Consider the following 27,300-nt stretch of genomic DNA (forward strand, 5'->3'; position numbering starts at 1 on the left):
TTCTCAATGTGGGGTTCAGGGACCAACTATTTGATGGATTGTCAAGAAAATGAGTTCAGACATTCATGTTCCCCTCAGGATAAACTGTTCTAAGAGTGGTTATCCCTTAACTTTTCATCTAGCTCTGCCATCAGATGAAAGTTTTAATTTGTGTAATACTTTGGTTTATGACAGAATACCTGACATGACAGGTTTTATTATTCTGCTTTTTGTTTACTGCTAAACAGCAGCATGTTAGCATTGTAATTAGTATTGTTTTGTGTGGCTATAGACTCTTAGTCTTATTAATTTACCCATGTGAAAGACTGTGTGAAACAGTGTTTCTCTTGTGCGCTTACATTACCACAGTTTTATCTGCATCTCACTTATTTAATTCATTCCCTTTATTTATCATTTAAGAGTTTTATTGATTTTGTCTCATTTCTCCTTAGTCTTTATTTTTTATTAGCTCTAGATTTCTTTCGTTCAGTCATCTTGTGTCTTTTGGGAGTGTAACATTTCATCATAAAACACTGAAATAACTCTTGTTTCCTCTCCTAACAGAAAACTGTCCAAAGGAAGATCTTCCCCACTACACCTGGCCCGAGACCAGACCCACCATCACCCAGTTCCTGCCCTGCTTCCCCACCAAGGAGGACAGCGTGTCAAGGACCTGGTAACACACTCACACATGATGTAAAACATGTTGACATACAGTATATACATTGGTATAGCACTAAATTAAGGTTCTTGTATTACAGCATAACACGTTTTTGGTACTAAAAATAACAATTTTCACTCATATAAACCAGGTTTTGAACATGCTAGCAGGATAGCTCCATGTAGGGCAATGTTGGTCAACAACTGTTGAATGGATTGTCATCAAATTATGTGCATTCATTCATGCTCCCCAGAGGATGAACCCTAGTGACTTTGGGGATCCTCTGACCTTTCTTTTAGTGTGACAAACAGGTGGATCAGATGGATTCAAAGTTTTGTACAGGCGTTCATGATTCCCAGAGGATGAATCCTAATGGGTGATGATCGAGTTGTCAAGTTTCTGAAAGTAAATATTAAAGTCTTTGTAATGTTATTTTTAGAGTTTTGTGAATGGAGATCGCTTCAAGGAAGAAAGAAACAACAATAAATATTTTGAAGTGCCCTTTATTAATTCACTGTTTCTCCCCATTTCTTTCCGTGTACGGTAGTTTAAAGACAGTTGTCATGTTTAAAACTCTGTGGATAAAAATAAGAACCCTTTAAAAAGGACCAAACTTCCAGTTAGATTTTGGTAAGAGTTTTCTTTGATACATTGTGCTTTGGAGAGAAGACAAAACCTCCCAGAGCATCAGTCTACAAATTCATTTTAAGAAACTCAACAGTAAGAAAACTCTCCTCTGCTCTTTGTTAGACTTAGAAAAATCTGTTTTAATCAGGATAATTTACAGAACAGGACACCCTTGAAATCTAATTTGTGGAGCTTCCAGGAGCAGTGTGACAGAACGAGCTAACTGCATTAATCACTGTTAGTCAAACAGTGGCTCAGTTTGCCCTCACCATGTACCAACAGGTGGCCAATCTCACTGCTGAGAGAAAACACTGCAGTGTTTTGAGAGAAGAAGAAGTCCCAGTGGCGCCTCCTTTGTGCAGAACCATTCACAGAGTTATAAAGTGGAAGACACTGCATGAATACAAACTCAATTCTCAAAGTCTGCTGTTGATGAATTGAGCAAATTCATCTTTTAAATTCATCTTTTTATCTTAGTAAGTTAGTTAGAGTTAGTTCATATCCTGGGTTGATCATTAAATACATCCCTGTTGTCATGAGAATCTGGAGGTGTTGTTTTTAAGCTCTAAATTATAACCAGTATCACATTAATTGTTTATTTATTGATTTGATTCGTGTATTCAAATTGACTATCTATGGCAAATTAATTTTATTTATATCAATACAATAATCTTTTTTTTTTCCAGTTTTTTGGGTAAGCTCTGTCAGTAACATCAGGCGTAGGTAGATGTGAACATTAGAAGACATTAGAAGCCATGACACATGGTTATTGCAGTGGTTAAAAAACTGTCTGTAAAGCAGGATGTTTTTGCACTGCAGTTTTTTGAGACAGTTATGGACGAGGTGACTGTGCTCTCTGTAATGGCTGATTTGAACTGGAGGAGGAGGAGGAGGCTTCGTTTTACTTTGAATTCTTTTGAGCTGTCTTGGGAAAAACAGTCTCTGCTGAGCTTCTTTTGCTAATGTGGTCTGTGAGCATGTTGCTGATGTGGCTGCCATGGAATTTGAACAAGTCGGTGATGGTTATGGCTTCTCCTGAGATGTGTATAGTTTGTTTTGTTTGTTTTTTTTGGGGCTGTGCCTGAAATCTATAATAAGTTCTTGTCACTCCTGCTTTGTCTGCAGGTTGTGCAGGTTAGATACTGTAAATATCTATCGCAGTAAATCTGTGAACAGTACAGCTGCTCTTTTGGCCAGGTTGTTTCTTTTGACTCAATGGGACTTGCTGGTAAATAAAATAAAAAAATACATTGTCACATGCAACACCACCATTACACACAGAAATAATCTTAAAACATGTCTCTCTCTCTCTCTCTTCCATAGTCAGATCAGTCCACAGAACTACTCGTCCTACTGGTCACCTCCAAACAACAGTAGCTGCGAAAGCATCAGTGCCATGAACGTGTCAGCAGGTAAGTTCAGCCACCAGCCAATCAGGCACTGAGACAGAGACAGGTGGGAACAGATTGATGGCATAAACAAAACTAATGATATAAAGGTTAAAAGGGTCAAAGGTCATGTAGAAGATAAGATAATACATAAATTTATATTGAACAAACAGACTCTTAGTAAGTACAGTAGTACAGTACAATAGTACCTACTGTCTATCTGATGGTATAGACAGATCTGTTTTGTGTGTTTGTTGTGCAGAAACTGCAGCTGAGGTGGCGGGGAAGCTCGTCGTTATCACCGAAGCCAAGCTCGACATTGACATGGTGGGAGTCCGAACTTCCCTGTTTTCACTACACAGACTGTGGAGAAGGTCTGTTTTGTGCTGGGATCCTGTAACAGAGAATAAACAGCCTGCTCCTCCTCTTCCTCTGGTCCCTCTGCAGGTGTCCCAAGTGGTGACGAAGGTGCAGGAGCTGGTGAAAGTGGCCGTAATCAACAGCTCAATTGCCCAAAATGTCGTCACCATCATCTCCAACGTCATGAACAGCTCAGTGACGCCGCTGGCTACCTCGTCAGAAAAGTACACTCAAGATCTGGCGTCCTGTTTACTGCTTTGCTGCACTTTAATCTACTTTGGTGTACATTTTCTTTTGCTCCTCCACTGCACTGTATTTTACTTTCCTCTGCTTCATCTACCAGTACTGTATCTCCTTTATGGGTAAATGGGCTGCACTTATCCGCCTCAAAGCGCTTTACATTGCACATTCACACACCGATGATACATGGGGAGCAATTTAGGGTTTTATCTTATCCAACTTTGGCATCTAGACCGGGAATCGAACCAGCACCCTTCCAATTAGTGGACAACCTGCTTGACCTCCTGAGCCAAAGCTGCTCAGATACTACATCTTCACTATGTTCTACTCCATTCTTCACTGTCCTGCACTGCACTGTAATCTCCTCCGTGTTTTTCTTTTCATTGTACTGGGTCTTACTCTACTGCACTCTACTGTACTCTACTGTACTGTGTTCCACCTGACTACTATACCATCTTCTTATATCTTTCTCTACAGTACAGTCATTGTAGAGTACAGTGTATTTCAGTGCAGTATGTGTGTATGCTTTTTACCACAGCTGTTACACAGCTGTTGCGCTGTTATGCAAGAGGACTTTGTCATTGTCATTAAATTGTGCTGTAATGCATGATGTAGATTTACGATCCAGCATGTTGGGATATTCAGGAAATGCTAGATTACATCATTTTATGTTTTTTGTCAGTATATTTGAACTGATTTCAGCTCCTTTTGTATTTCCTTATTCTTCATTTGTAATATATTTTTCCCCCTCTCAGATACTTGAGCACATACATCTGCTGATTCAGTGCATCTAATGTAGACTTTCATTTCTCCCTCCCTCAGAGCTCTGAGGACAGTGGATAAGCTGGTTCAGAAAATCGAGTTCGACGGTCCATCCATCAATATCACCTCCCAAAACTTGGTTTTGGGGATACTGGCCAACCACGGCGACATGTTCAACGGGACGTCCTTCAGCGCCTTCATTCCTCCAAACAGCACCAACCCACAGGTAACGCCCAGTGTCATCAAAGCTTCTTGTTCTGAAGGGTTTTACTGACTCATCATGAAGGTTTATTTTGAAGACACCAGTTAACTGTCACACAACTATAGTCTGAACAAACTAGTTTCTAAAAAGTTCAGATGTGATTTAGTTTGAGTGTTGATTGTCTCCTCTCCGCTCCTTTCCTTTCCTTTCCTATGCCCTCTCCTCACCTATCTCCTTTCATTCATCTCCTCTCCTTACTCCTCTACTATGTCCTCTCTTCTCTCTCTTCTACTATGTCCTCTCCTCTCCTCTCCTCTCTCAGATTGACTTTGAATCAAAGACAGATAACCCTTTAGCTCAGGTCACCCTCCCAGCCTCTCTGCTGTCCAACCTCTCTCTGAGTGGGTCTGACAGATCGTCTCTGGCCAGGATCAACTTTATGTTCTTCAGCAGCACCAACCTCTTCAAGGTCAGTCCAGTGTGCCTCTGATCACCTGTATAAACATTGAAAAAATTCCCCCAAGAAGTTACTCACTGTTTTTTTGGGGGGTGGGGGATGTTACTTCCAGAAAGAGCAGAGCGGTCGCTCTTTGAACAGCTACGTTGTGGCCAGCAGTGTGGGGAACATCTCCATCAGAGGCCTGACAGATCCCGTGAAGATTGAGATTGCTCACCTCTCTGAAAGGGTATAGTGGAGAATATTTACGTGCACGCAGGCTGCACCTGTGCTGTCTAAACCCAGCTGCTGTCGTTTAAACGGCACCAGAGGATTGAGGTTTGAGGGTCTGCTTTGCTCTGATCTTCGTTTGTCAGATATGGTGTCATAGAAGCAGAGTGAGTGAGAGTCAAATGTTAATACATCCAAAATGTGTCTAACCTGAAAGCAAGAGAAAGAGCAACATGCTGTATGTAGTGTTGTGTTGTTTGATGATCCATATTTTTTCTCTCCATTTTTGCATTTTTCTTTTTGTTTTATCTATTTTCATTTTGCATTTTTCTATGTTTTCTTTCTTTTTTTCTTTTTCTTTTCTTTCTTTTATTTTGTCCAATGTCTCATTCATTCATTTTCCATACCGCTTATCTGAAACGGGGTCGCAGGGGGCTGGAGCCAATCCCGGCTGACACTGAGCAAGGGCCAGAACCTTCTGTGAGGCGACAGTGCTAACCACCGCACCACTGCGCTGCCCCCAACTTTCTCTTATTTCTTTATTTACTTCTTTGTGAATAAGTGTTCATGTATTTTTTCATCTTCTTCATTTATTTATATCAGGGACCATGTACAAAATACATTTATTGCCAAAAAGAGAAAAGATGCTTGTACCACATTTAGCTACGAGCTAATTTCCATCTGCAGTCCCTGGGCAAGTGAAGAGAACAGTGAAAGAGCTACTTGTAAGTTTTGCTATTGCTCCATAGCAAACATTAGCATAAAGTGCTGCTTATTTACCAGTGTAGAAGAAACATTGTGAGTTCAGCATCAAACTAATCCATTTACTCACCGACAGCTGTCCCCACAGGTGGAAACCAATGCCGATGTTAACTCTAGCTAGCCCCGGCCCATCTCGTCACTTTCTGATAGCAACTCACTGTATCCTCCAGTCTACCCTGAAGACGTAGCGCTGCTCAGAGGGTGTATTATAACCTCTTGTCTTGTAAATGCAACGATGGCCAAAGCTCATGTCAAGTGGCAATCACCACCGCCTGCTCCCACCAAGAAACCATGTTCGGGGATTTTAAATTGTCCTGTTTTCTTTTCTGAGATATTTTAATTTACACATGGTGGGTGTGATATGAGTGTTGGGGTAAATTCAACATGCCCTGTCTGTTACGAGAACTCTTACTGAAACAAAACTGCTTTGGTGAACCTGATGCTATTTCATTTCTCTTCTTTTCCTGGCAGCCCTCCTTGAATCCAGTTTGTATGTTCTGGGATTTCAACATGACCAGTAAGTCTGTCGTCACATCACCTTAAACATTTCAGGTTCAGCACAGGTTCTCAGGTCTGCAGGGAGCCATTCACCTTTTTACACGAAACTATATAGCTCAAGTGTTCAAAGAAGAAACAGCCCATCTGTTAAAGCTTCTTCAAAGTTGCTCTTTATCAACTCTACCTCATCTACTGGGATTCTCCTGGTCATAGTCTCATAAACTCACTGCTTGTTGTAAATTATGTTCCTGGTGTATTTGTCAGTGGTCGGGCCATGTGTACATGCAGATAAATCTCTCTGCTCACCACTGCCCAAAAAGTTCCCAGGGTATACTTTTACAGTTAAGAAACAATGCAGTCATAGAAAGTGAGGATGAATTCCCACGTCCAAAGTGTAATTTTTTATCCTGTAGGAAATAAGATCTTTCTCGATCAAGACAAAACAAATGAGGTTGTGGTGCCAAGTAATAAAAGTAGATTCTGACTTATTTGTGTCCTTACCCATTAAAAAAAGAAATCTCCAATAACTTTTTCTTCAGCAGCACCTAGGCACCATTTTCATGAAAGCTCTAAATGTTAGTATCACATACTGTAAGTCAGTAATTCTCAAAGCAGGGTCCAAAGAACCAAAGGAGTCCTTTAGGGCGCCCCTGGGGGTCCCCAAGCAAAAAGAGGAATCATTTATTTTCACCATAATTCCAGTCATCAGTAAAACAATGACAAGATGTGTGACTATTTCGGTCATGGGTTTTTAAACACTTTCTGTAATAAAACATCTAAAAGCAAAAATCTTATTAAATGTGGGATCCTGGGACAAAATCTGGGACAAATGAGGGTCTGTGGTCTAATTTGTGTCAGTTTAGGTACCTTGATGTGTAAAAGTTTGAGAACCACTGCTGTAGGTGACTGTGATGTAATACCTCTATGTTGTCACTAGATGGTACTGGAGGCTGGAACGGAGAAGGCTGCAGAGTGTCCAATGAATCCACCAGCAACAAAACCGTCTGTCTGTGTGACCACCTGACACACTTTGGCATCCTCATGGTGAGACCCTGCTGTGTTACACTTCCTGTTTGTGTGTGTGTCTTACAGGCCAATCTTCCAGTTTTTCAGCCACTTCTACCAGTTGTGTTCTAAAGCTTTTAAAGTAGAAATGCAGATGTAAATCTATATGTGCTGCAGAGCATTTATGGAGAATATTACAGTAGATGTGATGTGGTCTGGTGTACGTATAGATTAGTTAACAGACTGTCTGAAATATTAGTTACAGTATTTATTTATTTATCGGTTGTTTGGTTCTTTTCCTTTTCCTGGTTTGCTGCTCAGAATAACTTTGACATTGTCATGTTCTGCTTTGTATCTCTCTGTCTCTGCCTCTAGGACATATCTGGAGCTGCATCTTCCTTTGATCCAAAGAACAACAAGATTCTGACGTTTATCACCTACATCGGCTGCGGCATCTCTGCCATCTTCTCTGCTGCCACGCTGGTCACCTACATTGCCTTCGAGTGAGTCCAGTCTCCAGCTGCAGGACTGTGTTGTTCAGTCTGGGCACATTAGTTTGCAGCTATGTCACATTGGATGGGGCTATATTCAGTATTTTTTTATAATAACAAAATCAAAGGACACTGTGAAAACAGTGTGATTTACAGTGAGTTTCAGCTCATTGTCTGGACCACAGCTCTACTCTGGTCCTCTAATAGCATCAATTTTGGTGGCAGCAAGCAGCTGTTTTCAGAGAAACAGCTGTAAAAAGCCCCTGTCCACTACCTGCTCATCAGAAAACAGCAGACAGACAGTGAGAGAGCTTCTGATGAACATGGTGGAGCATTTTGCAGCTATAGAGTCAGATATTTCCCTCAGGAGCTGGTGGAGACCAAACATAGAAATTTGTAAATTTGTCAGGTCGACACAAACACCACTCACATGAATCATCTAATTGATCTGTAAGGGCTGGACGTGGAGACAAGCAGCTGTTTATTAATCAGACAATATATCAGGGCTGTGTTTTGCTGCTAGGGAAAAAAATCAGTTATTGGAGATTTAAAATGATATTTAAGTGATAAATATGATAACGTCAGGCTCATATCTGTCAATATTTAAGTCAGCATCCAGCTCCCCATGAGTGCTGGTCAAATGACTTTTTTTTTCTTTTTTGTGTAGCAAACCAAGGAAATGAATATTTTATCTGGTAAACAGAAAAATGGGGGAAAAAAATCATTAACTGGTAAACTGATCAAAGAACGTGTGATTTTGTTGTGTGTATTGTTTATTGTCCGATTACGTTTGACTCAAGGTACAAAACTGATCGTATTTTGTTAGATTTGACTCTGATTGGCTTCAAACAGTCACAGTGGTGTATCTTGACCACTTTATATCTTTATCTTTGATGGGATTTATTACAGGATCGACACAGTAGGTGTTAAGATTGAAACCTCTGATCCAGAAAATAATTTTATGTAATCTTTTGCTGAATGGGATAAACATGAAATTCATATATAGATGGATGTATGTATGTATTTCACTTCCCTCATAAAGCCCCTCAGGAAGCCTTAAACTTTGACTTTCACTGGTAAAGTTCAACCCTCAGATCCCTGGGAACAGCCTGGGTGGTTTGGGTGGGTGGCTGCGAACATGTAGACCTGACAATGAGCACAAACCACAGTAAATTAAAGTCGTCAGCAAAATCAGATTTCAACCTCATCTTTATTGTTTATTTTCATAATCACAGAAAACTTCGTCGTGACTACCCGTCTAAGATCCTGATGAACCTCAGTGCATCCTTACTCTTCCTGAACATGGTCTTCCTATTGGATGGCTGGCTGGCCATGCTGAAAGCTGATTGGTTATGCTTGTCCATGGCTGTCCTCCTTCACTACTTCCTGCTGACCTCCTTCACCTGGATGGGGTTGGAGTCCATCCACATGTACATCGCTCTGGTCAAGGTCTTCAACACCTACATACGCCGATACATCCTCAAGTTCTGCATCGTCGGATGGGGTAAGGTGCTGATTGTTTGGCTTGAAGTGCAATGTAATGCCAACACTGCATCTGTTATTATAAAACAATTTCATCTTGTGTATTTAATCTAGGAGGTGGAATTTATTGGTCAGAGCATGGCGCAGTTTGGTCAGGTGCCTTATGCCAAAGAACTTACCTCACAATCAGTGTTTCAGGTTGAAGTCTTTAAATTAAAGGTCCAGTATTTTACATTTTTCCAGTCTTTTCTATGAAGTGTTGATATCCATAAGAAGATATAGTTGTGGTTTTAAGAACCAAAAACCATCTTAGTGTAGTTGTACCTCTCCTTTGGCCTTTCTCTGGAGCTTGAGCAGCAACAGGTGGGTGAGCCAATCAGAAGAGAGGCTCAGCCCCCACCTGTTGAGGTAAGTTCTTTAGCTGACTATTATCAAATAAAAATATAGCAGATTTCAGGAAAACACTCCAAATCCTGCAAGGTTAGGTGGGTCCAAGTGGGCTGGGCTTGGGGCATGGCTGAGGGCGGTGACTGCTTTGTTGTGACATCACAAAGTTCCAGAAGTCCTGACGGCTGGTTTTAAGGCTCAATTTCTGAATACAGGCTGTGTGCATTTCTCTGTGGACTGAGGCTTTGATACTTTCACAGTATTAATATAGAACCTAGACCTGCTTTATAATTAAAAAAAGACATGGACATCTACCTTTAGACTATTGGACCTTTAACATGTGTATTGATTGATTTAATAGAAAATCTGATCAGATTGTTACATAGTACCACTAGAGACGGGGGAAGAGATTAGAAAACAAAACTATTTAAATGAAATGTAAAATAAATGTTATCAATAAAAAAGATTAAATAAAATACATAGATAAAAGAAAATAAAAGAGAAACAAACAGATAATCTTTCCATACTGCAAGTTCTTGTCACTTATCAGCCAATGTCTATGATGAACTAATATGGGCTAATACATGTGCCAATCTACATCTTGTATTAGCCACACATTAACCTTGGACAGCTTGGTTTTCACTAAATCATCTGCAGAAAAAAAATTATGTAATCGTTTAAATTCACATTAAAAACAGCAGACACATATAAAGTTATAAGAAACAGAAAACATTCACATACAAAATGCAATTTTTGTGTCTTCTTTGATATGACCACTGGCTGTGTCAAGAAACTGAACATCTTCCAATTAGGTAATGTTGCCCTCTGGTGCCCTCTTGTGTCAGTGGAAGAAACCTGTTAAACTACCCACTCCTTGGAAAAATGTACTCTCAGATTAGGTTGACTGATTTATTTTTTGTGACCGGCAGAAGTGGGCTTGTTAGGAGCCATTAGAGTTTTGTTTTATCTCTTTCTGCCTGTGATGTGGAGTTTTATTCGTAAGTCAGACTTGGCCCAGGATTCTGAGCCACTGCCAACTTGGTAATAGATTCCCCAATTGCTCTGATTTGGATAAACGTCATAGCCACCAGTAAATGGCTTGCAGCAACAAATAATCAAGGAAGACATGGCAACTCTAATACTGACCTGTCGATTATGTGATTTGTTCCAGGTCTCCCTGCGGTGTTGGTGGGGATTGTTCTTGCGGTGGATAAAAACTCTTATGGGCTGATCACGTATGGCAAGCAAGGGTCAGAAGAGCAGTCCGAAGATTTGTGAGTCTCCACAGTATTACAGTAATGAGTCAAACTCAATAAAGTCGAGTCAAAAGTTTTTTGTTTTTTTTTTATGGATCACATATTTGGCTTAACCCAGAATAATAAAGGTAATAATAAGCCACAGGACCCAACACAGATGCTGTCAATACAGGTTCTATTCATTGTGTGCAGTCAACATTATCACAGGATGATATTTCATCTATGATAATGTGAAGAGCTGATATTTCTGGTTTCAACTAATATAAACATATTATGTAAATATATCAGTAACCCATTCTATTCAAATGCATTATGAAACTAGAACTAGCAAATCATCTATTAATAATCATAATCATAATCATCATTTTGACACATGATTTATTGTTTAGGAGCTAAAAGTGCATAAACTGAATATCCTTGGGTTTTGGATTGTTGGTTGTCAAGCACAATGTGAATTGTTTCTCTGTTATTTCAAAGACCAATTAATTAATACATTAATCAAGGAAATACTTAGCAGATTAATCAGTGATATAGCAACATAAATGGCAAATTATGAAGTGTCTTTCAAGCGTTGAGGAAGTCCTTTTTATTGGCACTTTTTCTTCCACAGCTCTATGTTGCACATTTTTACTGTGTCTATGTGTGTGTGTATCATCTTTTCCCTCAGCTGTTGGGTCAAGAATTTAGCCGTCTTCTACACCACTTGCGTTGGTTACTTCTGTCTGGTGTTTCTGCTGAATGTGGCCATGTTCATCGTGGTGATGATGCAGATCTGCGGCCGCAATGGCAAACGCAGCAACCGCACACTGCGAGAGGAGGTCAGCAGCCGAGCTCAGCAGATTGCGTCTGGATCAGATGAAAGAAGTTATGTAGTTAAAAAGTTCTGAAAGAATTAAATATATGTTCTGTTGTGATCCAGGTTTTGCGAAACCTGCGGAGCGCCGTCAGCCTCACCTTCCTGCTGGGTATGACGTGGGGCTTCGCCCTGTTCGCCTGGGGACCTGTCGCCCTGGCCTTCATATACCTCTTTACCATCTTCAACTCACTGCAAGGTACAGTAACATTCCAGTGACTTATTAACTATAGTTAATAAGACACAGGATCTCAAAAAAGTTTGTTCTTAAGTGACGTATTTCTGTGATTTAAGAGACTGCAAAAGTTCCTGCGGCCTGAACAAGTGGTCCAACTCTGTCTGATTCATGTACAGATTCCTCTCTTTACAGGGGGAAAGCACTTATTTGTGGTTCGACAACTACTTTTTATTTTTTATTTTTCTGGCGTGAGTATTTTGCCTTGACAGCTTTCACAGTTCAGTATATCTTTGAGAAATTCTTTCACTCCAACAGCCTTAGGCTGCTTGCACTAGGTTGTCAGATGAAAGAGCAGAGAGTATCAAAATAGGTAGAGGAGGAAACATCAGAGAGACTCATGTTTGAGCCTCAGTCAGACTAAGACTCAGATAAAGAATCTGTTGTGACCAACATCAGTGACTAACAGACGTATCAGAATGGTTTGTGTAGTTAGCATATTTTATTTGTTTATGTTGTTTGCCAGTCACTGCTTGTAACTGGCAGTGGCTGACACAGTGTAAGTGGTTGTGCTTAAGGTAACTCTGGCTCTCTGCATTGACAAGTTGACAGGATTGCTTCCTTAGGTTTGTGACATATGAATTCCTGGCTGTCTGAATCTGTTTTTAGACTGTCATTGGTTCACTGCAGTTCAAGGTGGAAATACTCAACCATGGTGCTGATTATTTAGCTCATGATATGTCTTGTATTATATAAAAAATATCATACTGATGTTAACAAGTTTTATTGAGAACAAGTTAGAGTGAGTATTCACTCACAACAGGAAGTTTCACAGAAAAGTAAAGAGGTTTAGGTAAAGAGAATGACGGTGTTCTTGCATAAAGCCCAATGTCTGTTTTTGTCTTTGTTAAAGTTATGTTGGCCCATAAGCAGTCAGTTATGTTTGGTTTGTGGTCATGTGTTGTATCCACTGATACTCTGGGCAGCGAAAAGTTGGGTAGACTATTATCTTCATTACATTTTTTACATTTACAAGCATGATATTTTGACCATCCAAATCTCTCACTCAGCCCTCTTTTGACTTTCTCCAGGTCTCTTCATATTCATCTTCCACTGCGCCTTGAAAGAAAATGTCCAGAAGCAATGGAGGAGGTACCTCTGCTGCGGCCGATTCAAGCTGTCAGACAACTCAGGTACCCTTCTGTCTGTCTGTCTGTCTGTCTGTCTCTCTGTTTGTTTGTCTTAGGCTGAGCTTGAAGGTTCACAACAGAACAATAAAGCTAATTCACGTTTCTCTACAGGAGTCCTGTCAAATCTTTCTGCTGGACTCCTGCCAGATTCCCACAGCAGCAGAAAAAAAGAGAAGGACATTTTATTAAAATATCAAACCTAAGTCGCCGGCTTTGCAGCTAATAAAAAAAAGATAAAACAGAGTCGTCTCAGGAAGACGAGGAGGTCCTCCAGGTACACTTAGTCTGTGGATGTCCTGTACTGCTGCCATTTCATTTCATTCGAGAAGGTTGATGAGTCTGTGCAGTTTCTTAATGTATTTGACGGTTTTCATACCAAAGATTCCAAGGTAATTGTTGTGTAAAACACTGCGAAATGTCATTTAGATGCAGAATTCCTCCTTTAAACCAGGATCTTAAAAGGAAGAATACACAAAGTTCATGTTCGTGCATTCATGTGCATTCTATGCAGGGGGACTTTTACTGAGGCTGATATATGACGCATATATCATGTAATATTTTTATTTTATGAATGGTGTTAGTCAGTCAATCTCTTCAGCTGTTCCAGCTGTTTGATAGATTTATAGACATGCATGGTCCCCAGAGGATGAATCCTGCTGACTGTACTGATCCTCTGACTTTTCTTCTATCCCCACCATGAGCTTATGAATCACCATAAAAAAATTGGTCCAGACATTCATGTTCCCCTGAGGATGAACAGAGATAACCTTTTAACCAAATACCTGCAGAAATGATGACAAGTCCCATCAGACCCAGCTACTCTTTGTCTTTCCTGCTAATTAGGAAATGTTAGCATGCTAATGTGCTAAAACAAACTGAAAAACATTACATCTGCTGAACATCTGCTGCTAAGTTTCAAAGCTGCTCTTTGTCTTTCCTGCTGATTAGCAAATGTTAGCATGGTAACATGCTCAGGCAAGTTAAACATCAACACGTTAGCACTGTCACTGGGAGTGTGTCAGCATGCTGATGTTAGCATTTAGCTTGAAGCATCAAAGTCACTATATCTAAGTACAGCTTCACAGAGCTGCTAGCATGGCTGCAGACTCTTAAATACTAATTTAAAGTTGTATATTAAGTGCTGTAGTGGATGCTACATCTGAAAGAAACTCTCAATGGGAGATTGCACTGAGTAATAGCAAATAGTAGAGCAGCAACAACACAGGAAACATCTGGACTTACTTAACCTGCAAAATAATGTGACATGTTCCAACAGTGCATTTCTAAAGAACACAATCAGCTGATTCTCAATGTTAGCATTTACTTATTAACTGGACTGTTTACATTTAAGACTCCAAAATATCCTTCACCTGCAGTATGCACATAAAACCGCCCTGATTTCTCAGGACCATCAGGTTGCAGACACCAGCGGCAAGATACATGCATGCACATCTGTTCTCTATTACTACTGTCCTTCGTGTAATTATCCATGACAACATCCCATGGTGAAGAAGCAAAGAGGATGGAGAAGGGAAGGGTGGGGAGGGGAAGGGAAGGGAGACTCCTGGACAAGATAGAGGAGTCAAAGACATAGGGACAAGGTGGAAAGAATAACACTGGTTGGGGTCAGTACTGAGATCAGGTGAGGCAGGTGCTCGATCAGGAAGTTCTGATTGATTATTTGTTTTTTATTTTCTTGCAGACTGGAGTAAGACAGCCACCAACAACACAAAGAAGGTGAGCTCAGACAACCTGGGCAAGTCTCTGTCCTCCAGCTCCTTTGGCTCCAGCACTGCCAACTGGACCTCCAAAGCTAAAGCTACACTCAACCCCTTCACCAAACGACACAGTAACGCAGGTGAGATACACACACACACACACACACAAAACAAGGAGATGGATTAAAAGAAAAAAATCATCTCACAAGAAGACATATTTTTTTTAAAAAGACAAATATGAATGACATAGAGAGAGGGAAGGGGAAAACAAAGACATAAAAACATTCACTGTGGGAAATATGATGAGTCTGAAAAGAAAAACATGGAACTTGATTTGCAGCTGAGGGTTTCCTCACAGCAGCAGGTTTGACCTTGTTCAGGCAGTTTGTCTCAGGTTCATTTCTCTTCGAGAAAACACCACAGCAGATGGGCTTTTTGTTTTATTATCACTCTAATAGCACATATTCATCAAATACACCAATTTCCGCTTGCTCACAAGTACATAAATCACCCTGTTCTACTCTTTAAATGCAGATTAAGAAAAAAACATTTAAAAAATACCTCTGGTGTGTAATAATCATGATTACATGCAGACTCAAACTATTCTGTCCTGAAGCGAACACCATTACTGGCTTTATGTTAAAAGTTTGTAGATAAAATAAAAAATTTTAAAAAATAAATAAAAAAGAATTCTATTTCGTTTTTGTTCAGTAATGATAATATTGTGCTCGCAAGAGACCTGTGAACACGATGACATCACTGAAAAGAGGCTCTGACAAGGCATAAATAGGGTTTGCCAATAAAGTTAATCCAGGTAATCTGAACCACTGTACTTGGAGATCAAACTGAAAATGAACTGTTGCCATCAATCACTGCAAAAAATTTATGAATAAATGTTGTAATAACTCAGACTGGTCCTTGACATTAAATATACTCTCCTATGGTAAAGCTACACCCTGCAATAAATTTACTTTATTACTTAAATAAAACATACTTGGAAAACTTTGTTGAATGGGTGTAGTGCATTATATGCTATAGATCCACATGTAGTCTGCCACTGACCACTGTGCAGCTCCATGTGAGAAATTGAGTGAAATGCAAACTTTAGCTGCACTGTTGGAGGAGGGTATCATGTTTTTTTTCCACAGTGCTACAAATAAGACATCTGGTTTCTTATTGCCTTCAAAAATGACTTGTGTAAGCATTTTCTGACTTGATGCCCCTGTCAGCAGGAACTAGGACTGCAACTAATGATCCGTTACTCTTCCTATTTCCTCAATCGATCAATTAGTTGTTTGGTCTGTAAATGTCCAAGAGCCATAGATGGAATCATTGAATGTCAATGTCTTTTCTGGCCACCAGCCTGAAATATAAAGACAGAAGTTTACCTAATTTAAAAACAGGGAAAACAGAAAATGTTCACACTTGAGAACCTGGAACATTTCAAAAGTAAAAAGAAAAAATAAAAGCCAAAAGTTATTATCAAAATAGTTGCTGATAAATTTTCTGTCGATCACCTAACTGGCTACTTGGTTAAATTGTTGCAGCTGTAGCTGTAGAGCAAAAATACACAAAAGTGATTCAGATAAAGATTCTCACAATAACCTCTTAGCTCTTTGTCCTCTGTATCGTCTCAAACCATTACAAAGAGTTCATTTTATGTTAAAGTTTGCTTAGTACGAAGGCCCTGTGAGCTCAACGTAATCAGTATTTGCAGCGCATTTGTGCATTCGGTTGTGTTGTGAGTATTTGCATCACATGTGTTGTCAAATAGATGATGTTTTCTGAATTTGCTTGTGTTTTGTCTATTTGCATGTTTTCTTAAGTTGAAGTGCGTTGAGCTCTCAGGGCCACTGTAGCATAGGTTTGGTTGAATAATTGGTTAGAAAAAGATCATAGTGTGGGTTAAAATAACTTCTTGACCTTCTTCAGTCTACTACCGAGGTTATGATACAGGTCATGGTGGGAAAAGACAGCTCTCTGAGTTTAAGTCAGTCAACCCAGTCGCACCTCCCCCCTAAGAGGTTATGCAGAACTATAACAACGTCATGCTACTTCTCCTTAAAGCAGTCGAACAAATGACTGATGCCGTTATGTTTCCTGGGAGGACAGGATGGCCTTTCCAGCTGGTGTGTGCACCTGCAACTCAACCAGTTTCTTTTCTCCTCTCATGGTTTTCACCCTATCTGCACTGACCTAAAGGATGAGTCTGCATGTAAACATGATTCCTGTTCAAGTCTCTTAACGTTTTATTTGATGTGATTATTTCAGGTTGTTACTGTTTCTATGGAAGCCAGATTAATATCCTCTCACGTGATGTTTATTGATGTATCTACCTCTGTGTTTGGTGTGTAGAAAGCTCTTCCCAGCAATAGCAGGAGTGGAGGAATCAACAGAGGTAAAGCTAAAGCTGATTAGCTGATTGACTCCCTGCTTCCAGCATCATGTGAGCCACTCTGTGTTTCCCAAAATGCTTGTGGTCAAAGTGGATCTGGAAGTGAAAATTCTAACATTTTATGCTTAATTTTGATTGGACAAGAAAAAAAGAAAAAAAACACAAAATCTTAAATCTTTAAGACTTTGCTAGCAGACATTTTGGGAAAGCAGCCACTGTGTGTTGTGATTGGCTGGTCACTGTGATGTCACACACATTCACACCATCTTGTTCCCAGCCTGAGACACACCGAGTGGGAGGAGGTCCATTTCACTCCCAGTTTCACAACTGCAGCTACCCACCCAGAGTGCCCCAGGGTGCAGAAACAAGCACGCCCCACCAGGCTGCATCCAAGCTAACATCTGCCTTATTTAACTGTGATTTGTCTGGATTTTTAATAAGAGCCGAGTAACAACAGGCTAACGCTGTGGTTCTCATTAATGTCAGTGACTGATGTAATAATTTGGGATTGCTCATTACAATGAACACCAAATGTGGAGGACGCCGTTGGCATGACGTCAGACATTGTGTTCACAGTCCAAATATTACACAATGTAATAAACTCCCAATGAGACTAAATGAACTTCTCTCTGGTTGTAGTTGGATATAACATCTGTTCTCCAAACTACAGAACAACATCCAGCACTTTTTAAAACTATAGTCCAGTAAAGGTAGGTAGGTACATTTGTTTTTATGTGTCCTAAAAGCTTTACTGAAGGTAACAGCATTGATCTATGCAGGAAAATACCGATCCTTCAGCACGTAGAGCAAATTGATTTTAGGGTGTTATTTTCTTCCTTTATTCATAGAATATTTAACACACATGGGAATTTGACCTCTGCATTTAACCCATCTATGAAGAGCGAGCACACACTCATGCACAGTAGGAGCAGTGATCAGCTGCAGCTGTGGGGCCCGGAGAACAGTTGAGGGGGTTCGCTGCCATGCTCAAAGGTACATCCGCTGCGGATAATGCGGATGGGAAATATGCGTTTATTCCCTCAAACACCTATGTTTTTTCTTGCTGGTCCAGGCAATCGAACCATTGACCGTTTGTTCCTAAGCCATGTCTCGGTTTTAGTGTCTAATAGTATTTTTCTATTCCCTCAGAGGCTCAGAAGCTTTTGAATCTGTTACAGAGTCAGCAACCGATCAGCACCAGTCAAAATAACACACAAATTTTTCAAGTTTTTATTGAGGTGTCAGCAGCTCAAGTCCCGTAAAAAAAACGTAAAAGGTACAAAGGTAAGCGGTAAACAGTAAAAACAAAAAAAATAAGTTTAGGTCACAAAAAACTGAATAATCGTGTAAACTTCATAGAAAACAGGTCTTTTTCAGGATTGAAGAAATTGGTGAACTTCCAGTTTTCCAATGGAAGTAAATGAAGCCTTGAAAGAACAAGTGCTGTTGCAATTTTTTTTCCCTGCTGATCCTGGCAATCATCGACCTTTTGATCCCAAGCCACTTCTCAGTTTTACAGTCTAATAGTTTTTTTTCTTATTTTTTATTTCATCAGAGGCTCAGAAGCTTTTGAATCTGTTACAGAGTCAGCAACCGAGATACAGTACCAGTCAAAAGAACACCCCCATTTTATCCAGTTTGTCAGCAGCTCAAGTCCAAACCTTAAAAGGTACAAAGGTAAGCAGTAAACTGCCCAAGGTAACAAAAAGAGAAGTTTAGGTCACAAAAGCTGAATAATCATGTAAACTTTTCGGGATTGAAGAAATTGGTGAACTTCCAGTTTTCCTGCAGCAATGGAAGTAAATGAAGCCTTGAAAGTTCATACAATAAATTCCTACAGGTTGAAAAATTACAAACCCTGTCTGTACAAACTGTGTTACTACACCTTCTGATGTATCATTAGGGCAATACTGTAGTGCAGGAAGTAAGACTGTATGTTGTTACCAGAATGGTGAGAAACTGATGTGAGAGCAGCGCAGCCTCCAGAGTCAAAGCCCATGGAGCTGGTTTGGGATGATGTGGACAGAGGGTGAATTGTAGAAAGATCATTGTGAGTGAGTTCAGCTGCTGGATGAGTCAAAATTTAGATTAAATTGTGTTCAACAAGAAGATTCCTTGTTTTTAAAATCTCCATTTGTTTGTTTGTTTTATTCTTTGATGTTCGAAACACTGAGACATTGAACTATGTCAATTTAAACAACAGCTGGAGCTTTTGACTGGTGGTGCGTCTAAATTTGAAAAGCCAAGAATTTATATTCTTTTTTTCCATGCCAGGGAGAACCATTTCAAACAGACAGATCTGCTCTGTAAATTATGACCTGTTCTTTTTTGAGAAAAGATCTGAGGTCAAAAGGAAGACATTTATAGTTTATGCCTTTGCCTCCATTAGCTTATGATAATCTGAATCTTACTTATTCTGAGAGACACATGTCTCTCCATGTATAAATAAAACAGTCATGTCTACATTTACAAAGGCTTAATGCATCTTTTGGCCTCTGACACTGGAAGTTATGTGATGCTCCTGATTTAACAGCACTACAGGTGAGGGTCAGATTGAGCTGCTCTGCTGTCGCCATCTTGGCAGCGCCTGATGCATGGCAGTTTGTGGCAGGCATATTCTCACCCACCTGTCATTCAAATTGGCCACGCCCTCAATCATGCAGAGTTTTAAGCCTTTATAAAATGTAAACAAGTGAATTATGTAAAATAGAGACCAAAACCATTTTTTGCACCAGGCTGTGAACATGTTTATTTCTGCTGTAAGTTGGACATTTTAACATGGGAGTCTGTGGGGATTGACTTGCCAGCCATTTGAGGAATTGCAGTTTTTGGCACTTATGCCTTTGGCACTTATGCCTTCTGCAAACAAGGAAGGACATTCATACAAAATTAGTTGCGAATTTACAAATTGATACAGCCAACATTTGAACCTTATTGTGCCGAAAGGTTTGTAGGCCAGATAGATAGTTTCAGCTGTAGCTCATTCAAAGCTTCCCTGCAAAGGTCATTTAGATGCTAAATGGTCTTTAATCTCCCTCCAAGGCTTGTATGCACCCCTCTCCTGGCTCAGCTGTCAATCAAACACATGCACCAGTCACTCACTGAGAAGATTAGCATCAAAGAGAATCTCAGATATTCCCCTAATAACTTTTTTTCCTTCTTTCACTTATAAAATTAACAACTCCTTAAAAGTCACATTGACATGATTTGGACAGATGAAAGGAATGACTAATTGTAATTTTATCTGGACTTCAACTCTGTAAATTATCTCTGTTTAGTTTTTAGGGGAAATTCCATCTTGATCTAATTATCTGTGAGGGTTTCCGTATGAGAGGGACAGAACCAAAGTAACAGTTAATCCACCAGTGTTTTGTTTTTTTTTTTGATCCTTGTGCCAAATGGACCATTTCAATTTTATTTTTTGTGGTTATATGATTTTTGTTTTTTGCCAATGCTGAACAATTATCCTGACTGCACAGCTGCAAAGGATTTTGTTCATCTTCTGTCTTTTGTGAGTGTGTGCTGGGCTTCTCACTGGCTGACTTGGCAGCCCTCAGTGTTGGACTTCCCCATGTCTCACAAACACACACTCACACAATATTTACAGTATGACGGTAAATTAGTAATAATTTCAAGAATTATCTGCTGCTTGGGCCAATTTGCAAACCAGAATTATCAAAATATCTGTTTTATTTTTTTCAGATTCTTACTAACAAGTAGACAGATGTGTTACATGTTTACAGATGTAAATGTGTTCACCAAGTGAGAGGAGAGTCTTCATTGTCTCTTTGGGAGCTCAGTGGTTTTCCCCCAAAGCTGTGATGAGATGCCTTTTTCCACTGTCTTTACAAGCGTGAGCGTTCCTGCCTGATATTTAACTGATGAGAGAGAATTTTTAAATGCACCGGTCAGGGCTCCCTCCTTATGGCCATCCTAAATTCTGTCTCTTTACTTCCCACTGCAGAGTCATCCAGTGCACAAACAAATGTTGAACTAGGAATCCTCTTTTTTTTTGTTTTTTGTTGTAGCTTCCCTGTGACAGAAACACCATCACCTGCTCAGCTGGAATTTACAGAAAATTGCCTAATAAAGTACAAATAGTATAAACCAGTGGTTCCAGTGGTGGGCCGTGAAAGGTACTGCAAGTGGGCCAACAAATGATTTGCAAAACAATGCAATTTTGGTGAAAATATGTAATTATAAAAAGATATATATATATATATATATATATATATATATATATGTTTTTAAATGAACTGATCTTCCTTTGAATGTTTATTTGTTCTCATAGAAGCCAGTGACTGGAGTGGGTTCATGTTGTCAAAAGGACAAAAGGAAAACAAAACGGATATAGATTATTTTTTTCTTCAACATATTGTAAATATACTTTCTCTGCCAATATTTTCCTACTAAATTTATAATCTGTGGTTACGTTTAGGCAACTAAAACTGCTTGGTTAAGGGAAAGATTGTGGTTATGGTTAGATAATAAAGATGCCAATACAGACTGCTTACATGAGATGGGCAGTGTTGAAGAGATTAATGTAGAATAGTTGCTCATTAACATAATTAATTGCTCTTCAACCACAAAACAGGTGGAAGAAAGTGAAGCAAAAAGGACAAAAACTGCTTGAAATATGATGTCATCACATCTGTCCCACCAGGCAACCAGTTCAGTTTTGGTGCACAGAAATTAACTTATTCTGCCTGCCTGAAATAATAAAGTTGTCAAACTTTGTCGAATGTGGTTTATGAAATCTTATGATTTACCGCTCTCATGAAACAGTAGTCATGAGCTGCATGTCTGAAATTAACGTCACTGCTTCTTGAGGGAAAATGTGTTTTCTAGCGTGTCAGTGAGACAGTCAACAAATTCCTCTCATCACAGAGGCTTTGGGGGAATCAGTTCATCAGCTGACACTGAGTGTCACTGTAAATCTTGATGTGCGGTTGCTGTTGCTCAATTGTGTGCTTCATACTCAGGACCACACACATACTTGAGGACTTGTATTGCACCATATCATTGTAGTCATCTGTATGTACAAATGTTTTTGCGTGTGTGTCCCAGACCCACAGAAATGAATGCACTTGTCACTTTTCCACATTTCATTGCATGTGTCACTGCACAGTCCAAGAGGGACATTTTTCTACCTCTCTCAGGCTTCTCTCTGGAGCTCTAGTAAGAACATGTCATTAAGGACAATTGGCCGACTGAGTGGTCGAATAAAAATATAACAGATAGATGTAAAGAAAGATACAATAGATTTCAGGTAAACACTCAGAGAAACCAAGTACTGTAAGGCTGGATGGTAAGTCCAGGTGGGCTGGTCTTGGGGCATTGCAAAGGGCGGCAAACTTTTTTGTTGTGACATCACAAAGTTCTGAAGGCTTGTTTCAATGCTCAGTTTCTGAATACAGGCTGTGTGCATTTCTCTGTGGACTGAGGCTTTGATACTTTTTATTTTGTCAGCACTGCTCCCCTCACGGGTCGCCACACCGTAAATTCTATTCTTGCACAAGTTTTTATGTCAGATGCCCTTCCTGATGCAACTCTCTAAGGGAACCCAAGCAGACACGGGGAAAACATGCAAACTCCACACAGAAAGGCCCCAGAACATTCTTGCTGTGAGCGCTAACCAAGCAATTTGATATTTTCACAGTATTAATGTAGAACCTAGACCTGCTTTATAGTAATAAAAAAAAGACATGGACATCTTTCCACAAATACGGCACCTTTAAAGGACATAATTATTAATATCTCATTTCACATTTGTAGTGGAAGAGTCTAAAACCTAGAATTCATTCATTCCTCTGATAAGGATTAGTCTGTGTTGCAAATGCCTGATACAAACCCCTAAAAGAAACTATGTAAGAATATATAGGTTGCCCAGAATCACACAAACTCTGAGCTTTTTTCTCCTCCTTTGGTCTTTTCAGCAAAAATGTCTCTGCATAAAAACAGTGCAAGCCGCTGGCTGGCTACACAAAAATACAAAATAAATACACCACACCAAAACCTTATTTTGTGTAGATACTTATCCCCTCCAATGACCTGATTCAAGATACTCATGCGGCAGTCGCCCTATTGAAGTAAACATTTTAAGAAGTTAACACTGACCTGTGACCTCTGTGAAAGGAAACTCTCCTACAGGAATTAGTAAAGAAAAGTCCAGTTGTCTGCTCGAGGGAAGATTTCAGCTGTTTTGGCATGGCTGTTTGTATCCTCACCTCACGTCAACCTGTATGTGAAATCTACTGTCAAGTTGGACGAAGGATCAGAGCTCTGACTTTTCATCCTCTGCATGCTGGAAACACCATTGCTCAGTGAAGCTTAGTCTTTAAACTATTTGGTTTGAAGGCTTCAGCATTTTGCTCAGTAAGCTTGGAATTCTTTGCTGTGTCTCCTTTTGCCGGGCAAACAGACCGACAGCTTATCAAGACTTAGCCAAAGCACCAAAAAATAGACGCTGGCTGATCCTCCCTGTCATTCCTTGCATTGTTACTCAGTTTTCATGCAGCCACGAACATAGCTCAGCCAAATACCGAACATGTAGTTCTGCTGAATGATACATACATCCCGCATGAACTGAGGCAGCTGAGAGGTGCTTGTGAAGCAAATTTTACTGTTTCCAGACAGATTTGACCTATAGGAAACCTCTACTGTATCCAGCTTCTACAGTGTGAGTCTCTGACAACATTCAATCAGCTGGTAGTGGTTATGAGCAAGGACGCGGTCCAGACTGTAAAGCTCATATTGGGAAATCACCTGATTTGTCTCCAAGCATAACACAAGGACCTTTTCAAGAACTGTATTTGTCATTTTGTTGGCAGAGTGCTTGCTAGTTTCTGCACAACACTTGTTAGAATGTCTTCATTGTCCAGGCCACTGAGGACTTGCAGATCTTTAGTAGCTGGTCAGTCACAGTCTATATTCCATGTTTTGGACAATAATCAATCTCTTGTCTTCCCAGTAAACAGTATTTTTAAACCTTTTTCCCTCTTCAAGGCAAAACCTTTGATTTCTGATGCACCATGTTTTGATGCACTCCCCCAAATCTGGGTGTACTGAGCAGGAAAAGAAACAGGGCAAAAATATATGTGCTTTTTCTTGGCTAGCTGTTGTGTACAATGTAAAGCATATAAATTCAACGTATTTTACGACTGCTGCAAGACAAGTTCAAGACATAGTGTATTGACTTAATGTCAACATTTGGCTGACACTGTAAAAACACACAAAAAATTATGACCTTACAAGAGAAAAATGATTTTTTTAGTATCCAGATTTTCTTACTTTGTACGGTTTGTCATTATTAATGGACTCCACTAGAGAATAGAGTCAGTTGTCTGAAGAGGGACAGTAGGGAATAATTTCCAGTGTTAATTCAATTCAATTCAATTTTATTTGTATAGCGCCAAATCATAATATACATTATCTCAAGGCACTTTACAGGGTAAGGTCAAGACCTTACTTTGTTACAGAGAAAAACCCAACAGTTCCCACAACGAGCAAGCGCTTGGCGACGTTGTTAAAGTGCTGGAACAAACTGATTCAGATCAGTGGTTAAGTTTATGCAATTACATGGATTAACATGGATTGTAAACAAGTAACCTGATGACACTTGAGGTTGCTATTTTGTTAATTCTGAGATTACGTAAGAAAAAACTACAGCGATGCCACCATAGCATGTCGTGACAATGGCGAATATGTTTCACTCACTTTGCCAATGCAAAAAATCAATAATGAGAAATACCAACAACCAACAACTTTTTTGAACATTTGATGATTTGCTCCGTTACTTCACACCACAAGGTTCAGCTTGCCATCACCCTCCAGCTCATGTCGCTGCCATTGTCCAATGGCCCTATGAAAGAAGCCAAACTGTCAGTCTTGGTTAGAAACCATTGTTATTTGCTAAAATAATGTCATTGTGACTCCAGGACCTGCTAGCTTTAAATCAGCAAACAATGTCAACTGGAAAAAAATTATATTTTTGTAGATGGCTTCTTTGGCTTCATCTGCATTAGGAATAACAGAGGAGGAAGAAAGTATTTCAATTGCTTCGACTTAAGGGCTGAATGAAAGAAAGAAAACCTCAACATACCTTTACTTCAGCACATAATCTCATGGAAATGGTACCATTTATGCCTTTGAGTGTGCAACATTATTCCTAGAGTTAATAGCTGGAATTCCACAAATATATATATATTGACACTTTTGGAAACTCTGGTGTGTAATTTAAAGAGTTTTTAAAGTAACCACATCATAGTTTCCAATGGAAAAAGATAAATATAATCACAGATCAGCATCTATAATCTTATGTGCTGTATGCAAGATTCTGTTTCTCCCCTCTCCTTTCTCTGTCTGTGGTCGGTCAACAGCATCTCAGAGTGCCTGTACCAGCATTAGTCTCTCATTGTATAGTTTCCAGATGTTTGAGGTAAGAGGATTCATCCATCATGACCTGAGTTGATAATCAGAGGTCTTTACTGTGACCCTGGTTCAACCATACCCCCTCCCCTCAGTTTCCATCTCTGTCCTAAAGTTCACTGTAGAGCGTATTTGAGGCAAACATGGGGGAAAATGCTGGATGCAGGAAGAAAAACAAACATCCCTGTGGGATATAATAGGGCATTTCAAAAGTCAAAATTGGTGAACAGGACCAGATTCAACATTACTGTGTGGAGCCAGGGGTATAATCAGTGCTGATATAGCACGCAGTGAATGTCAGGATGTGTGAATTAGGGAAGCCTTGACTGCGGCCGATGCCAGCAGCCAACTATTTCTTGACCCCTGTAGCTTCATGCTGTGCAGGGACACCAGTTGGAAGAGATGTTGGGAATCATGTCTGTATGTTGAGTAAGATAACATAACAACTTCATCCCTGTTTTGTTTAATTAGGCAGCGGATAGAGAAGTAATTTAGTCATGCCTTTGTCATGCCAAGGAAGACTTTGGCTGTATGATTCAGATGAAAATTAAAGCCTGCTTTTACAGCATAACACTTCACGTTTTGATCACACCAGAGGGCCAGAACACAGACAGTATGTGCTTGATTTGGCCCAAATTGTGTACATTGCTCAGTTGCTTGGCCCAGTTTCCACCAGAAGCGTTCCAATGTATAAAACTCTAGAGACTGCTTGTGCTGGTCCAAATAGCATCGAAAGCTTGATTGAAACAATGTGACTATGAATTTAGGATGACGTTCACAAAAAGTGAAGTTGCTGCAAACCTGATACCCTCAATTCACAGCTGCAACACCTGTAAAGAGCCTGAACTAGATGTCCTTGCATTAATAATACATATATACATTACAGTACATGTTAGAAGTACATGCGCATTGGGTTGCAAATGTCAGAGCAACACTTGCACATATCTGACTAACCAGTGCAGTGCGTTGTGTGCAGACTACACTGTATTGTTCAAAGACACAAGATCTCCTGTCAGTGTTTGAAGGGGATGACCTAGCAGTGGCTTCAGCGTATTTGTCAGTAACTGTAGCTCAGGTAGTAAAGCTGGTTGGTCATTGATTCCAGAGTCACAGGTGAAACAAAATATTGACACAATTGATGCAAAGCTCAATAGGCAGTACAGGACATAAACATGAACAATGCGAAACTTAGGCTACCTACTCATTGGTCCCTGTGGGGGGTTGATGAAATATTGTAAACACTTAAAAATTTTAATGAACTAAAAGGAAGACTGACTCTGTACAGAACATAGTTGGAACAACATGTTGGAACACAACTTTTGCGGTTTATCTTTATACAAGTTACCATGATTTGGTTTTGCCACTCTTTCACCACTTTAAATGGGATGCAGACTACTCTTCAGACAAAGTGAGCCAATTATAGTTTTCACAGCAGCTGAAGAATCTATTTCAAAACAGAGCTGTTCAACTTCATTATGTTTTCTTTTGCCAGACACTGCATGTTAATTGTGTACCACCCGTCTTTCCATATGCTTTCCATCCTGTTCTCTGAAGTTGAACCAAAATATATCTAAACCCATGACAACAGTGGAGAGCTTTCAAGGCCCAAATAACACTGCAAGATAATGATATGCAAACACACCACTCTTTGTAGGTGTATTTCTACATCAGGTATGCGCACATTTTGAAAAGTGATCTTAGGATCAAGTGGAAAAGAAAATCCAAATATGCTTTTATAAACAACACTGCTGTTGTGAAGCCTCAACAGACTTACT

At 39.8% G+C, this 27,300-nt stretch overlaps 1 protein-coding gene across 8 annotated transcripts in view; it reads left to right on the plus strand.

Moving 5' to 3' along the window:
- adgrg6 (adhesion G protein-coupled receptor G6) overlaps positions 1-27,300 on the plus strand; it is a 105,381-nt gene that overhangs the window by 70,000 nt on the left and 8,081 nt on the right. For 6 of the 8 annotated variants that reach the window (XM_071467422.1, XM_071467417.1, XM_071467419.1 and 3 more), the window contains 16 exons: positions 544-655; positions 2,591-2,679; positions 2,918-2,982; positions 3,103-3,239; positions 4,078-4,243; positions 4,542-4,688; positions 4,789-4,905; positions 6,120-6,165; positions 7,084-7,190; positions 7,527-7,654; positions 8,878-9,146; positions 10,683-10,785; positions 11,435-11,585; positions 11,687-11,819; positions 12,887-12,988; positions 14,688-14,843. In XM_071467422.1, coding sequence (XP_071323523.1) covers positions 544-655; positions 2,591-2,679; positions 2,918-2,982; positions 3,103-3,239; positions 4,078-4,243; positions 4,542-4,688; positions 4,789-4,905; positions 6,120-6,165; positions 7,084-7,190; positions 7,527-7,654; positions 8,878-9,146; positions 10,683-10,785; positions 11,435-11,585; positions 11,687-11,819; positions 12,887-12,988; positions 14,688-14,843 — 2,028 coding nt within the window. Of the gene's footprint in view, positions 1-543; positions 656-2,590; positions 2,680-2,917; positions 2,983-3,102; positions 3,240-4,077; positions 4,244-4,541; positions 4,689-4,788; positions 4,906-6,119; positions 6,166-7,083; positions 7,191-7,526; positions 7,655-8,877; positions 9,147-10,682; positions 10,786-11,434; positions 11,586-11,686; positions 11,820-12,886; positions 12,989-14,687; positions 14,844-17,058; positions 17,102-17,375; positions 19,213-27,300 lie in introns of those variants that run through there. The other 2 variants (XM_071467420.1, XM_071467421.1) reach the window with 2 other exon arrangements.

The sequence above is a fragment of the Trachinotus anak genome, unplaced genomic scaffold (genome assembly GCF_046630095.1).
Source record: "Trachinotus anak isolate AG129_WGS33_773 ecotype Australia unplaced genomic scaffold, CSIRO_AGI_Tana_v1 ptg000031l, whole genome shotgun sequence".
NCBI lineage: Eukaryota > Metazoa > Chordata > Actinopteri > Carangiformes > Carangidae > Trachinotus > Trachinotus anak.